This window comes from Oryctolagus cuniculus, chromosome 9 (genome assembly GCF_964237555.1).
Source record: "Oryctolagus cuniculus chromosome 9, mOryCun1.1, whole genome shotgun sequence".
NCBI lineage: Eukaryota > Metazoa > Chordata > Mammalia > Lagomorpha > Leporidae > Oryctolagus > Oryctolagus cuniculus.
The window spans coordinates 89401609-89414351 of record NC_091440.1 but is presented as its reverse complement, the minus strand read 5'-3'; the positions used below and the strand labels follow the sequence as shown (position 1 = coordinate 89414351).

Sequence of the window (12743 nt, the reverse complement as noted above, 5' to 3'; positions counted from 1 at the left end):
GGCACTCCTTTAATCAGCTGTTCCCATTTAATCTGGAGGGTGAGGTATATGGTAGCCAAGACATTATTGTCATTTACTTTGTGGGATGGTGGTAGTATTGGTGGTAGTGTGATTGGATGTGTGGGGTGTGTGTATGTTTGGGGTATGTAGATTTTCCAGAAATTGGCAGATGACAGATGGCAGATAAAGTATTCATGATTCCTTATTTGTCACTGTGCATCAGAATTTATAAGTGTATGTTCTAGAATTCAGTAATTTATTTACCAGATGATGTACTTTCTAATCTTGTTTCTCCATGATTTATTGGAACCTTGTCAAATCATTTACATTTTCTAAGTTCATATTCTTGTAAAGAGGAGGATGGACTTAGCCTTTATAGACTATAAATCTAAATCTAAAATTCTGTGATTCAGATGTTGATGAGCATGAAGGTAACAATTGAGATCTTATTATTTCTTTTCTCATTCTCAGTGTTCCTTATCATGATCCATTGCCATAAATAAATGATTATTTATTGTACTATGTATGTGATTGGTGTGTTCTCGTGTTTTCTTTTCTTTTTTGGAAAAAGATAATTTATTTGAAAGGCAGAGTTACAGAGAGGCAGAGGCAGAAAGAGAGAAGGAGAGATCGTCCATCTGTTGGTTCACTCCCCAAATGGCCACAACAGCTGGAGCTGGGCCAATCTGAAGCCAGGAGCTTCTTCCGGGTCTACCATGTGTGTGCAGGGGCCCAAGCACTTGGGCAATCTTCCACTGCTTTCCTAGGCACATTAGCAGAGAGCTGGATTGGAAGAGGATCAGCGCCCATATGGGAACTTAACTTGCTTTGCCACTGTGCTGGTCCCCATCTGTGTTTTTTCTCAAGTCCTCTCTCCCCAACGAGGTTGACATATGTACATAGAGATTCCAAAGAGGTTGTTGTCTATACATGTATGTTTGCACATCCTAATCCTTTCAGTTTTCACCACAGTAAATAGTGGGAGTTACCACTATTAAATATATGAGTTCTTTTTAAGTTCATACTTGACACAAGTTTAGGACAAAAGAGCTATCTCAAAGTGTTTGTAATCTAATGATAATAAAGTATGAAATCTCGGGGCTGGCACTGGGGTGCAGCAGGTTAGAGCCCCAGCCTGCAGTGCCGGCACCCCATATGGGCGCAGATTTGAATCTCAGCTGCTCCTCTTCTCATCCAGCTCTCTGCTGTAGCCTGGGAAAGCAGTGAAAGATGGCCCAACTCCTTGGCCTCCTGCCATCCACATGGGAGACTCAGAAGACGTTTCTGGCTCCTGGCTTCAGATCAGCTCAGCTCTGGTCATTGCGATCATTTGGAGAGTAAACCAGCGGAATGGAAGACCTCTTTCTCTCTCTCTGGCTCTACCTCTCCCTGTAACTATATCTTTCAAATAAATACAGTAAATCTTAAAAAAATAAATAAAGTATGAAATCTCAAACAGTATATGCTAGCACTGTTGCATATCAGGTAAAGCTGCTGTCTCCAACGCCAGCATCCCATATGAGCACCAGTTCAGGTCCTAGCTGCTATATTTACGATCCAGCTCTCTGCTATGGCTCAGGAAAGCAGTAGAAGATGGCCCAAGTCCTTGGTCCCCTGTACCTGTGTGGGAGTCCAAGAAGCAGCTTCTGGCTCCTGGCTTCAAATACAGCCAATTAGGGAGTGACAGCAGATGAAATACCTCTCTCCCTCTCTGCCTCTCCTTCTCTCTCTATGTAACTCTGACTTTCAAATAAATAATAATAAAATAATCTTAAAAACAAAAATAAAAAACAAAAAAACAGTACAGGGTAGTATATATTTAAGTATTAAACTGTGTGGAATAGACTGAGAGGCATCCTGGCTGTTAAATATGAATAGTAGGCATTGAAGACATTAAGGAAAAATAGAGACTTAAATTGATTCTCTTTTTTTTTTAAGATGTATTTATTTATTTGAAAGTCAGAGTTACACCTAGAGAGGAGAGGCAGAGAGACAAAGAGAGAGAGACAGGTCTTCCATCTGATGTTCTCTCCCCAGATGGCCGTGACGACTGGAGCTGCACCGATCTGAAGCCAGGAGCTTCTTCCGGGTCTCCCACATGGGTGCAGGGGCCCAAGGACTTGGGCCATCTTCTACTGCTATCCCACGCCACAGCAGAGAGCTGGATTGGAAGTGGAGCAGCCAGTACTAGAACCGGTGCCCATATGGGATGCCGGCACTTCAGGCCAGGGCGTTAACCTGCTATGCCACAGCACCGGCCCCTTAAATTGATTCTTAAAAGGGTGGTCAGAATTTGAATAATCAGCAAAAGGAAGGGTACTCTATGGTAGGTAAAAACGTAACAATGTTTTGTTAGATAGTGAAGAAATGGGTGATTTTATACTGGAAAAATCAGGAATATATTTTAAAAATTCCTCATCATTTGTGATTTAGTGTGGCTTAAAACAATTCACAGTATCTAAATAATAAATAAAGAATAGGAAAACTGTACATTTCAGTGCTGGGAAAAATAGATCCTAGATAGGCAGTCTGTAAAGTTCTTTATAGTTGTACTAGCACTGAGTGGTGAATTTGATTCTGAGTTAAGACCTAAAAAAATAAATAAAAAAGTAGATAGATATTTAATTCTAGGAGACTTTGTCCCCCCAAACTAGAAGGTATACCATGTTCATTTGGGTGGAGGTTTTGTTTTGTTTTGTTTTGTTTTGTTTTGTTTTTGTTTTTGTTTTTGTTTTGTTTTTATCTTAGGATGTGAAGGACAAAGAGAGAGAGAGAAAGAGAGAGAGAGATCTTTCAGCCGCTGGTTCACTCCCAAATTGCCAAGGCTGTGCCAAGCTGAAGCCAGGAGCCAAGAGCTTCCTCTAGGTCTCCCAAGTGGGTGGCAGAGGCCCAAGCACTGGGGCCATCTTCCACTGCTTTCCCAGGCTATCAGCAGAGAACTGGATTGGATGTGGAGCAACCAGGACTCGAACTGGCACCCACTTGGGATGTTGGTGCTGCAGGTGGCAGCTTTACCTGCTGTACTACAACTCTGGCCCTAAGAAGAATGTTTCTTAATAGTGCCAGTGCTGTGGTATAGTGGGTAAAGCTGCCACCTACAGTGCTGGCATCCTATATGGGCACTGATTCAAGTACTGATTGCTCCACTTCTGATCCAGCTCTCTGGTATGGCCTGGGAAAGCCATAGTCCTTGGGCCTTGCACCCAAATAGGAGACCCAGAAGAAACTCCTGGCTCTTGGCTTCAGATTGGCCCAGATCCAGCCATGGCAGCCATCTGGGGAGTGAACCAGCTGATGGAAGACTTCTCTTTCTCTACCTCTGCTCCTTTGTAACTCTGTCTTTCAAATAAATAAATCTTAAAAAAAAAAAAATAGTGCTTTCATTCACTGTAACTCATGAGAATGAGTGATCAAATTTTTTTCTTGGGATTTATTTTTATATTTGAATGGCAGAGTTGCAGAAAGGCCGAGGCAGAGAAAAGAGAAGTTGCAGAGATTTTCTAGCTGCTGATTCACTCCCCAGATGGCCACAGCAACCTGGGCTGGCACAGGCTGATACCAGGAGCCAGAAACTCCATCCAGGTCTCCCATGTGGGTGGCAGGGACCCAAGTACTTGAGCTATCTTCCACTACTTCCCCAGGTGCATTAGCAGGGAGCTGGATTGAAAACAAAACAGTGAGAACTCAAACTGGCACTCTGATATGGGATTCCAGCATCTCAGGTTGCAGCTTAACCCTTTGCACCACAACTCTGGTCCCAAAATTTTTATGTTGTTGAGGATGGCAGATATGATGTTAGACTGGAAAAAAATGTAAAAACAATTCTATTTGAGGCAAGCCACCCTTGGAAACATTGACTATGGACCATCTGATATTCAGGAATGTAACTTGTTAGTGCAAATTCTCTGATGAATTAGTTGTGAAATGTACCATTAAGTAACATTGCTTCTGAATTTTTAAATGTAAATCAATTAAATTCTGCTGGATGTATCTTGAGGTAGAAGAAGATTTTACTTTTATCTCAGTTGATATAATACCATTATAGGGGGCCGGTGCCACAGGCACCGGCATCCCTTATGGGCGCTAGTTCTAGTCCCGGCTACTCCTCTTCCAATCCAGCTCTCTGCTATGGCCTGGGAAAGCAGTGGAAGATGGCCCAAGTCCTTGGGCCCCTGCACCCACGTGGGAGACCGGGAAGAGGTACCTGTCTCCTGACTTTGGATCAGCACAACTCTGGCTGTTGAGACAATCTGGAGAGTAAACCAACAGACAGAAGACCTTTCTCTCTCTCTCTCTCCTTCTCACTGTCTGTAACTCTACCTCTCAAATAAATAATAATTTTTTAAAAAAAAAAGTTACTATGCCGTTATCTCTAGTGATGATTAAGGGGCAACTGTCAAGATTTCTCCTAATAAGTCCAGTGTTGTGGCTTACAAGCAGCCCATATGGACAGTGGTTCAAGTCCCAGCTGCTCCACTTTGCATCCAGCTCCCTACTAATGGCCTGGGAAAAGCAGTGGAAGATGGCACAAGTGTTTTTGCCCCTTCAATCCATGTGGGAGAACTGGATGAAGCTCATGGCTCCTGGCTCTGGCCTGGCCATTGCAGCCATTTAGGGAGTGAATCAGTGGATGGAAGATCTCTCTCTTTCTGTCTTTCTCTTTCTTTCTTTAACTCTGACTTTCAAATAAATAAGTCTTTCAAAAAAAATGAAAAATCTATGGTGAGGATTGGGGCAAGATCATTGTCAGATAGAAACAGTATTTTAGAGAATTGAAAGGATTGGTGTATGAAAGCTGCTACCTATTGGGCATTTTTTATGTGAGAGAACTTAGCATATTTTACATTATTCTTAGCAACCTGTATGATAGATACAGTTTTTTTATGTAGGAGAGGCTCAAGAATAATATTTTCCTCGCTCACATGCAGTAATGAGTTGGAGTACTTGACTACAAAGCTCATCTTCCACTTTACTGGACTGCTTTCCAGAAAGCTGGAAGGGAAAGGGATAATTTTATTAGTAGAAATAAGATTGAGGGGGCCTGGTGCTGTGTTGTAGCGGTAGGGTCATTGCCTGCAGCACTGGCATCCCATATGGGCACCAAGTCTGGGCTGCTCCACTTCGACCCAGCTCTCTGCTGTGGCCTAGGAAAGCAGTAGAGGATGGCTCAAGTCCTTGGGCCCCTGCATTCACATGGGAAATCCAGAGGAAGCTCCTAGCTCCTAGCTTCGGATTGGCACAGCTCTGGCCATTGCAGCCATCTGGGGAGTGAACCATCAGATGGAAGACCTCTCTCCCTCTCTCCCTCTCTCCCTCTCTCCCTCTCTCCCTCTCTCCCTCTCTCCCTCTCTCCCTCTCTCCCTCTCTCCCTCTCTCCCTCTCTCCCTCTCTCCCTCTCTCCCTCTCTCCCTCTCTCTCTCACCCCGTCTCCCTCTCCCTCTCCCTCTCCCTCTCCCTCTCCCTCTCCCTCCCTGCGACTCTGCCTTTAAACTAAATAAAAAAAAGAAAAGTGATTGAGGAGCCAGCGTTGTGGCATAGCAGTTTGTCATCACCTATGACGCAGGCATCCCATACGGGCACTAGTCCGAGTACTGGCTGCTCCACTTTCAATTCAGCTCCCTGCTAATGTGCTTGGGAAAGCAGCGTAAGGTGGCCCAACTGCTTTTGCCCCTTCTACCCATGTGGGAGACCCAGATGAAGCTCCTGGCTCCTGGTTTGCAGACTTGGCCAAAGCAACCTTTTTGGGAATGAACCAGCATATGGAAGATCTCTCTTTGTCTCTCTCTCTGTAATTCTGGCTTTCAAATAAATAAATAAATAAATATTGACCTGAGGTTAATTGTTAAGCACTTGGTCTGAGTTTCTGTTAGACTTTTCCCCTTTATTCTTCATTCTGTGCTAGAGGTCACGACTTTCCTCTTCCTTTTACTCCATGAAAATAGCTTATGTCCAGTACTTCAAGTATACTCATAATTTTCTTAAACTGAAGAATGTAAATCTTTGACCTTCTTTTGAACTACAGACTACATGACATGAAGATTAAATAAGGGGCCATGAATGTCAGTGTCAAAAAGACATTATTACTGATCTAGACAGTCTTTCTGGTCTGTGTTACTACTTACTTATGTAAAAATAAAAATTTTTCTGAAATATTTCCTTCTTAGCTACCCAGCCAGAAGATGAGGATTGTTGATTTGTAGTCAGACTGACTGATTTCTAGTTTCAGCTCTTACATCATGTGGTACAACCTAAGTTTCAATTTCTTCATGTATAAATGGAATTATTATTTCATTTCTCATTAGATTGGCATGGAAATTAAATAAAATAACACATATTAGACAGTTACCCCAATATCTGTTAAATAAGTGCTTACTGTTTTCCTGCCTCTCCTGAACTCCCCCACACTGAATAGTTTACAAGCCTTACTCATTTTTGTTTTATGCTCAAGACAATTCCTGACAAATAGCAAGTACTCAGTAAATGATTATGTTTTGTCTTTGTGTGTGTGTGTGTGTGTGTGTGTGTGTGTGTGTGAATGAATAGTAGGTAAATCTGCATCTTGGTGCTGCTTTTCTTTTTACTGGGATTCTTGCAGAAAGGAGGAATATAGTTGATCACAGGCCCTTCCCCTATCCCAGGTAGGGACTTCACTAGCTCTCCTAACAATTTATTTATCTCAAATCTTCAGGGAAATGAAAAATTGCTCTTAAGTTCTGGTCGATAAACATCTGACTTATTTGAACCCAAAGGTGTTCAAATAACCTTGTATATAAGTCTCAGAAATGAGCCAGATTCCTAGAATGCTTCAAAATTATTTTGACTTCCTGGAATGCTTTCAGCTAAAAACCAAGCAAGGGTTATTGGAGTGATTGTGAATCTGGCCCATGTCCCAGAAGTGTAGAGATTTTGCTGAGTGAGTCAAATGGTTTGTCTTTTTTTTTTTTTAATTTCTGTCCAAATGGAAACTTTTGCTCTACAGGTCTGAAGTCATCTGAAACCAAAAGAAAAATTTATTCAAGAAAGAATATTTTTACAATGTGTTAAGAATTTTAAAGCAATAAAAGAAAGGATGCCTCTTTACTCCAATATTTGCTTGCTTTTAAACTTCAGGAGAACCTTTTGGTCTCCATTTGCTCTATTCTCCAGATACAAATCTTTCCTTTGTTGGGTAGCCCCCACTCCATGCCTACATTCCTTTTTTTTTTTTTGGGTACTCAGTAAAAAGTTTATTTTTAAATGAAAGAGCCAGACAAAGAGCCTAATACATGCTTGTTCACTCCCCACATGCCCACAATCGCCAGGGCTGGGCCAAGCTGAAGCCAACAGTGGGAACCTCAGTCTGGGTCTCCCGCAGTGGTGGCAGAGACCCAAGAAGTTGAGCCATCACTTGCTGTTTCCCAAGGAGTACAATAGCAAAGAGTTAGAATTGATTGGAATTAGAACCCAAGTACTCTGATATGGAATCAAGTGTCCCTAGCTGTGGCTTAACCACTAGGCCAAATGCCTGCTCCTATATTACTCTTCTTGATTGATTTCCCTGGATGCCTTTATTTATTTACTAGAGGTTATATGAAAGGCCAAGTGAAAGAGGGAGAATCTTCCATCTTCTGGTTCATTCCCCAAAAGCCTGCATCAGCCAGCGTTAGGCCAGGCTGACGCCTGGAGTTAGGAACTCCATCTAAGTCTCCTGTGTCAGTAGTAGGGACTTGAGTATCTGAGCCCTCATCTGCTGCCCCCAGGTATTAGCAGGAAGCTGGGATGAGAAGTGGAATGGCTGGGACTTGGAACAGATACTCTGATTTGGGATGCAGGTGTCCCAAAACACAGCTGAATCCTCTGCACCACAAAGCCTGCCTCCCAGGAACCTTCTGCTGATTATGGACTGCTGCACATTAAGTCAGTTTACCTAGTAGTACAAAACTGTGCTATGTTAACCAAATGAAAGAACAGTATATTTTGCAACACGTTGGGTGTGTGGGGATCAGGAAGGGAAAGAAAGTTAGATGGTGATTAATGAAGTTTTCTAACAAAGGATTGTGAAAGTCTGGGGAGGTTCCATGAATACTATGAAATTGCTTTCCAAACAGATGTGAAGAGGTGCTGTTCTTTCATTCAGGTTCTTTAAGGGGCTTCAGAAAAGCCTCAAAACTTCTATGATTAGAAGATCATCAGACTTTTGGGTGTTTGATTTTATGTCACCTACTTCTTGAAGCATGATAGGAGGCAATGTTGTACAGTGGTTAGGAGCTCAGACTCTACCTAGACTGCCAGGCTTTGTATCTGAGCTCTGCTGTTTGCATGTCTTTGGTTATGTATTTCCCCTTTGTATCAGATTTCTCACTTATAAAAAGAAGATAATTCTAATACATATCACTAAGGATTTTTGTAGGGATTTGATGAGGGAGCAAGGAAGGGAGAAAGAGAATGTGTAGCATACAGTATAGGACCTGGTGTTCCATATTAACTGTTATTATGTATTGATATTACTGTAACTGGTCATTGGGATGTCAAATCACACAGATACTTCTTTCAGGTCTTTGCGCTATCTTCTTTGTATATTTTGCTTATACAGATATATAACTATTGTTACTTTTTTTTTTTAAGACTTACTCATTTGAAAGGCAGAATGACAGAAAGGAGAGACAAATATTACATCTACTGATTTGCTTTCCAAGTGGCTACAGCTGCTAGGGTAGGGCCCGGTTGAAGCTAAGAGTCTGGAATTCCATCTGTGTCAGGAACCCAAGTAATTGGACCATCTTCCCCAGGCACATTAACAGGGAGTTAGATCAGAAGCACAGCAGCCAGGACTCAAACCTGCTTTCTAATGTGGGATGTGGGTTTCACAGACAGCAGCTTAACCTGCTGTGTGACAGTGTCAGCCTCTATTTTGTTGCATGTTTAAAAATTATTGGAAAAAATTAAATTATTAGTAATACGCATCAGAAATGTGATGAGCATAACTCTTATAAATCACAATGATTTGATTGAGGCAAAGAAATCATTATGCCTGGGTCAGCATTGTGCTGCAGGTTAAGCTGCTACCTGCAATGCTGGCATCTCATATGAGCATTGGTTCATGTCCCTGCTGCTCCTTTTCCCATCCAGCTCCCTGCTTATGCACCTGGAAAAGCAGTGGAAGATGGCCCAAGTGCTTGGGACCTGCCACCTACATGGGAAACCTGTTTGAAATTCTTGGCTCCTAACTTCAACTGTTGCAGCATTTGAGCATGAACCAGTGGATAGAAGATCTCTCTCTCTCTGTCTCTCCCTATCTTTTTGTAACTCTGCCTTTTAAAAAGAAAATCATTATATCCAAAGTGGTGAAATTTTAGCATTAGGTGTGTGTTGTGGACTTAGGCAGCTTTTCACTTTGTTCAAATGTTTGAGAATGGGAAAGAAAGAAAATTACAAAGCATGTATACAATGCTAGTTTACTGTTTAAAAATGTGTCTAGGGCTGTCGAAGGCAGCAGAATATGGCCCAAGTACTAGGGCCCCAGCTACCCATGTGGGAGATGTGGATGGGCTCAAAGATCAGTCTCTGATCCGCTGGTTCATTCCCCAAATGGCCCCAACAGGGCTGGGCCAAGCCAAAGCCAGGAACTGAGAACTCCATCTAGGTCTCCTACATGGATGACAGGGACCCAAGTACTTGGGCCATCTTCCACAGCCTTCCCAGGAACATTAGCAGGGTGCTAGATCAGAAGCAGAGCAGCTAGGACTGGAACTGGCACTCAGAAATGGGATGCTGGTACTGCAAGTGATGGCTTAACCCATGGGATCTGCATAATTTGAAGTGAAGGGATAGACATCTTCCATGACTGGTAAAATAGCATGAATTATTTTATTTGGCTTTATCATATATGTATATATATATATATTTAAAACAATTTATTATGTATAAAAAGAAAGGACTTGTGCATATTAGTAGGAGTCTTCCCTAATCTGTTGAGTTAATGTGTTTCTGAAAGTTCTGTTCCTGGCAGAAACATCTAGAAGGATGGAGGTTTATTGTATTCTGTTTTACCAGACTTCTCTTTCAATATAAACCCACATGTTTCTAAAAATGTTTTTTTTTTTTTTCTAAATGATTGCAGAAAGTGTCTCCTTACCCTCCCTATTAAGATTTATTTATTTATTTGAAAGTCAGAATTGCAAAGAGGGAAAGACAAAGAGAAATCTTCCATCCTCTGATTTACTCCCCAGACCCACAAGCTCCATCCAGGTCTCTGAACTGGGTGGCAGGGGCCCAAATACTTGGCCATCTTCTGCTGCTTTTCCCAGGCCATTAGCAGGGAGCTGAATCGGAAGTGGAGCAGCTGGGACACAAACCAGCCCATATGGGATGCTGGCATCGCAGGCGGTATCCATACCTGCTATGCATAATGCTTCCCCAAGCCTCCCTAGCTTCAATAATCAAATTTTATTTTTGCACTGCACTTTCTAATAGTTAAAATATTACCTTTTTTTTTTTTTTTGACAGGCAGAATGGATAGTGAGAGAGAGAGAGACAGAGAGAAAGGTCTTCCTTTGCCGTTGGTTCACCCTCCAATGGCCACCACGGCCTGCGCACTGCGCTGATCCGAAGGCAGGAGCCAGGTGCTTCTCCTGGTCTCCCATGGGGTGCAGGGCCCAAGCACTTGGGCCATCCTCCACTGCACTCCCGGGCCATAGCAGAGAGCTGGCCTGGAAGAGGGACAACCGGGACAGAATCCAGCGCCCAGACCGGGACTAACTAGAACCCAGTGTGCCGGTGCCTCTAGGTGGAGGATTAGCCTATTGAGCCGCGGCACCGGCAAAATATTACCTTTTTTTAAAAAAAGATTTATTTATTTATTTGCAAGTCAGAGTTACACAGAGAGAGGAGAGGCAGAGGCAGAAGTAGAGAGAGGGAGAGGGAGAGGGAGAGGGAGAGGGAGAGGGAGACGGAGAGGTCTTTCATCCGCTGGTTCACTCCCCAGATGGCCGCAATGGCCAGAGCTGCACCAGGCATAAGCCAGGAGCCAGGAGCCAGGAGCTTCTTCCAGGTCTCCCATGAGGGTGCAGGGGCCCAAAGACTTGGGTCTTGAACCGGGTCTTGAACCGGCACCCATATGGGATGCCGGTGCTTAAGGCCAGGGCATTAACCTGCTGTGCCATAGCGCTGGCCCCAAAATATTACAATTTTATAATATTTTTCTCTCCCTCTTGGAATAATAACTTTTCTTGTTGGTTTCAGGGGTTCAACTAGATGTAGCTTCACAATCTCTGGATCAAGAAGTTTTATTAAAAGTTAAATCTGAAATTGAAGAAGAGCTAAAATCCCTGGACAAAGAAATTTCTGAAGGTCTGTTGATTCTTATTTTTTGTTTGGTGTGGTTCACCATTGGTTTGATTTGATTTCTGCAGTAGAGTGTTCTCAGCATTATTTGACTTCATTTGCACAGTATTTTAAGGGTGAAAGAAGAAGTTGGCCTTTTTCTCACTTGGGGGATAGGTTTGTAAACAATTTCCAGCTATTTCTAATATTTAGATGTATGCTTTTCTGGTTAAGTGACAGAAGAAATAACCATATTAAGGTACTTTATATTCTGTGTTTTTTTTTTTAAGATTTATTTATTTATATTTTGAAAGTCAGAGTTACACAGAGAGAGAAGGAGAGGCAGAGAGAAAGAGAGAGAGATCTTCCATCTGCTGGTTCATTCCCCATTTGGCTGCAATCACTGGAGCTGTGCCAATCTTCAGGATCTCCCACATGGGTGCAGGGGCCCAAAGACTTGGGCCATCTTCCACTGCTTTCTCAGGCCATAGCAGGGAGCTGGATTGGAAGTGGAGCAGCCAGGATCTGAACAGGTGCCCATATGGATGCCGGCACTGCAGGTGGGGGCTTTACCTATTACACCAAACCACCGGCCCCTGTATTCTGTTTTGGTTTGCATGTGGTTCCTTTAAAACTAATAACATTAGGGGCAGTATTGTGGCACACTGGTTAAAGCCTCCACTTGCAATGCTGGCATGCTACATGGGCACTGGTTCATGTCCCGGCTGTTGTACCTCTGATCCAGCTCCTTGTTAATGGCCTGGGAAAAGCAGCAGAAAGTGGAAGAAGGGTTTACGTCCCTGCCACCCAGAGGGGAGACCTGGAAGAAGATCTTGGCTTCTGGCTTCCACCTGATCCAGTGATCTGGGGAGTGGACCAGTGGATGGAAGATCTTTTTCTCTGTCTCTCCCTCTCATTGTCTATAACTCTACCTATCAAATAAATGAATGAAATCTTTAAAAAAAATTTATTCTTCCTGGGGCCGTTGTTGTGGTGCATCAGATTAAACCACCACTGGCATCCCATATTGGAGCATCAGTTCCTGTCTTTGCTGCTCACTTTCCAATCCAGCTCCCTGCTCATGTACCTGGGAAGGCAGTGCAAGATAGCCCACATATTTGGGCCCCTACCATCATGTGGGAGACCAGGATGGAGTTCCTGGCTCCTGGCTTCAGCATGGCCCTGCCCTGATGTTTGCAGCCATTTAAGGAATAAACTGGCTGGTGGACAATCTCTGTCTTTCTATCTTGCAAATAAATAAAATGTTACAAAGAAAAAAACAACAGTTTTTCTTCCTTGTATTGAACAAATGCTAAGTCTTTATAACATGGGGTTGGGAAGTGGTTAAGAAGCCAAAAGTTGAAAAGAAAGTTTATGAGTGCTAAAATTTATCTATGTGCAGGAATATTTGAAAGCAATGGACTCATCCTCTGAGGTGGAAT

At 42.9% G+C, this 12743-nt stretch overlaps 1 protein-coding gene across 14 annotated transcripts in view; it reads left to right on the top strand.

Annotated features, from left to right (window-relative positions):
- Positions 1 to 12743, top strand: part of BCL2L13 (BCL2 like 13) — a 102800-nt gene that overhangs the window by 34266 nt on the left and 55791 nt on the right. For 10 of the 14 annotated variants that reach the window (XM_008250122.4, XM_008250127.4, XM_008250126.4 and 7 more), the window contains one exon: positions 11221 to 11328. The exons of the other annotated variants lie outside the window; for them this stretch is intronic. In XM_008250122.4, the coding sequence (XP_008248344.1) occupies positions 11221 to 11328 (108 nt within the window). The remainder of the gene's footprint in view (positions 1 to 11220; positions 11329 to 12743) is intronic. 14 annotated transcript variants of the gene reach the window in all.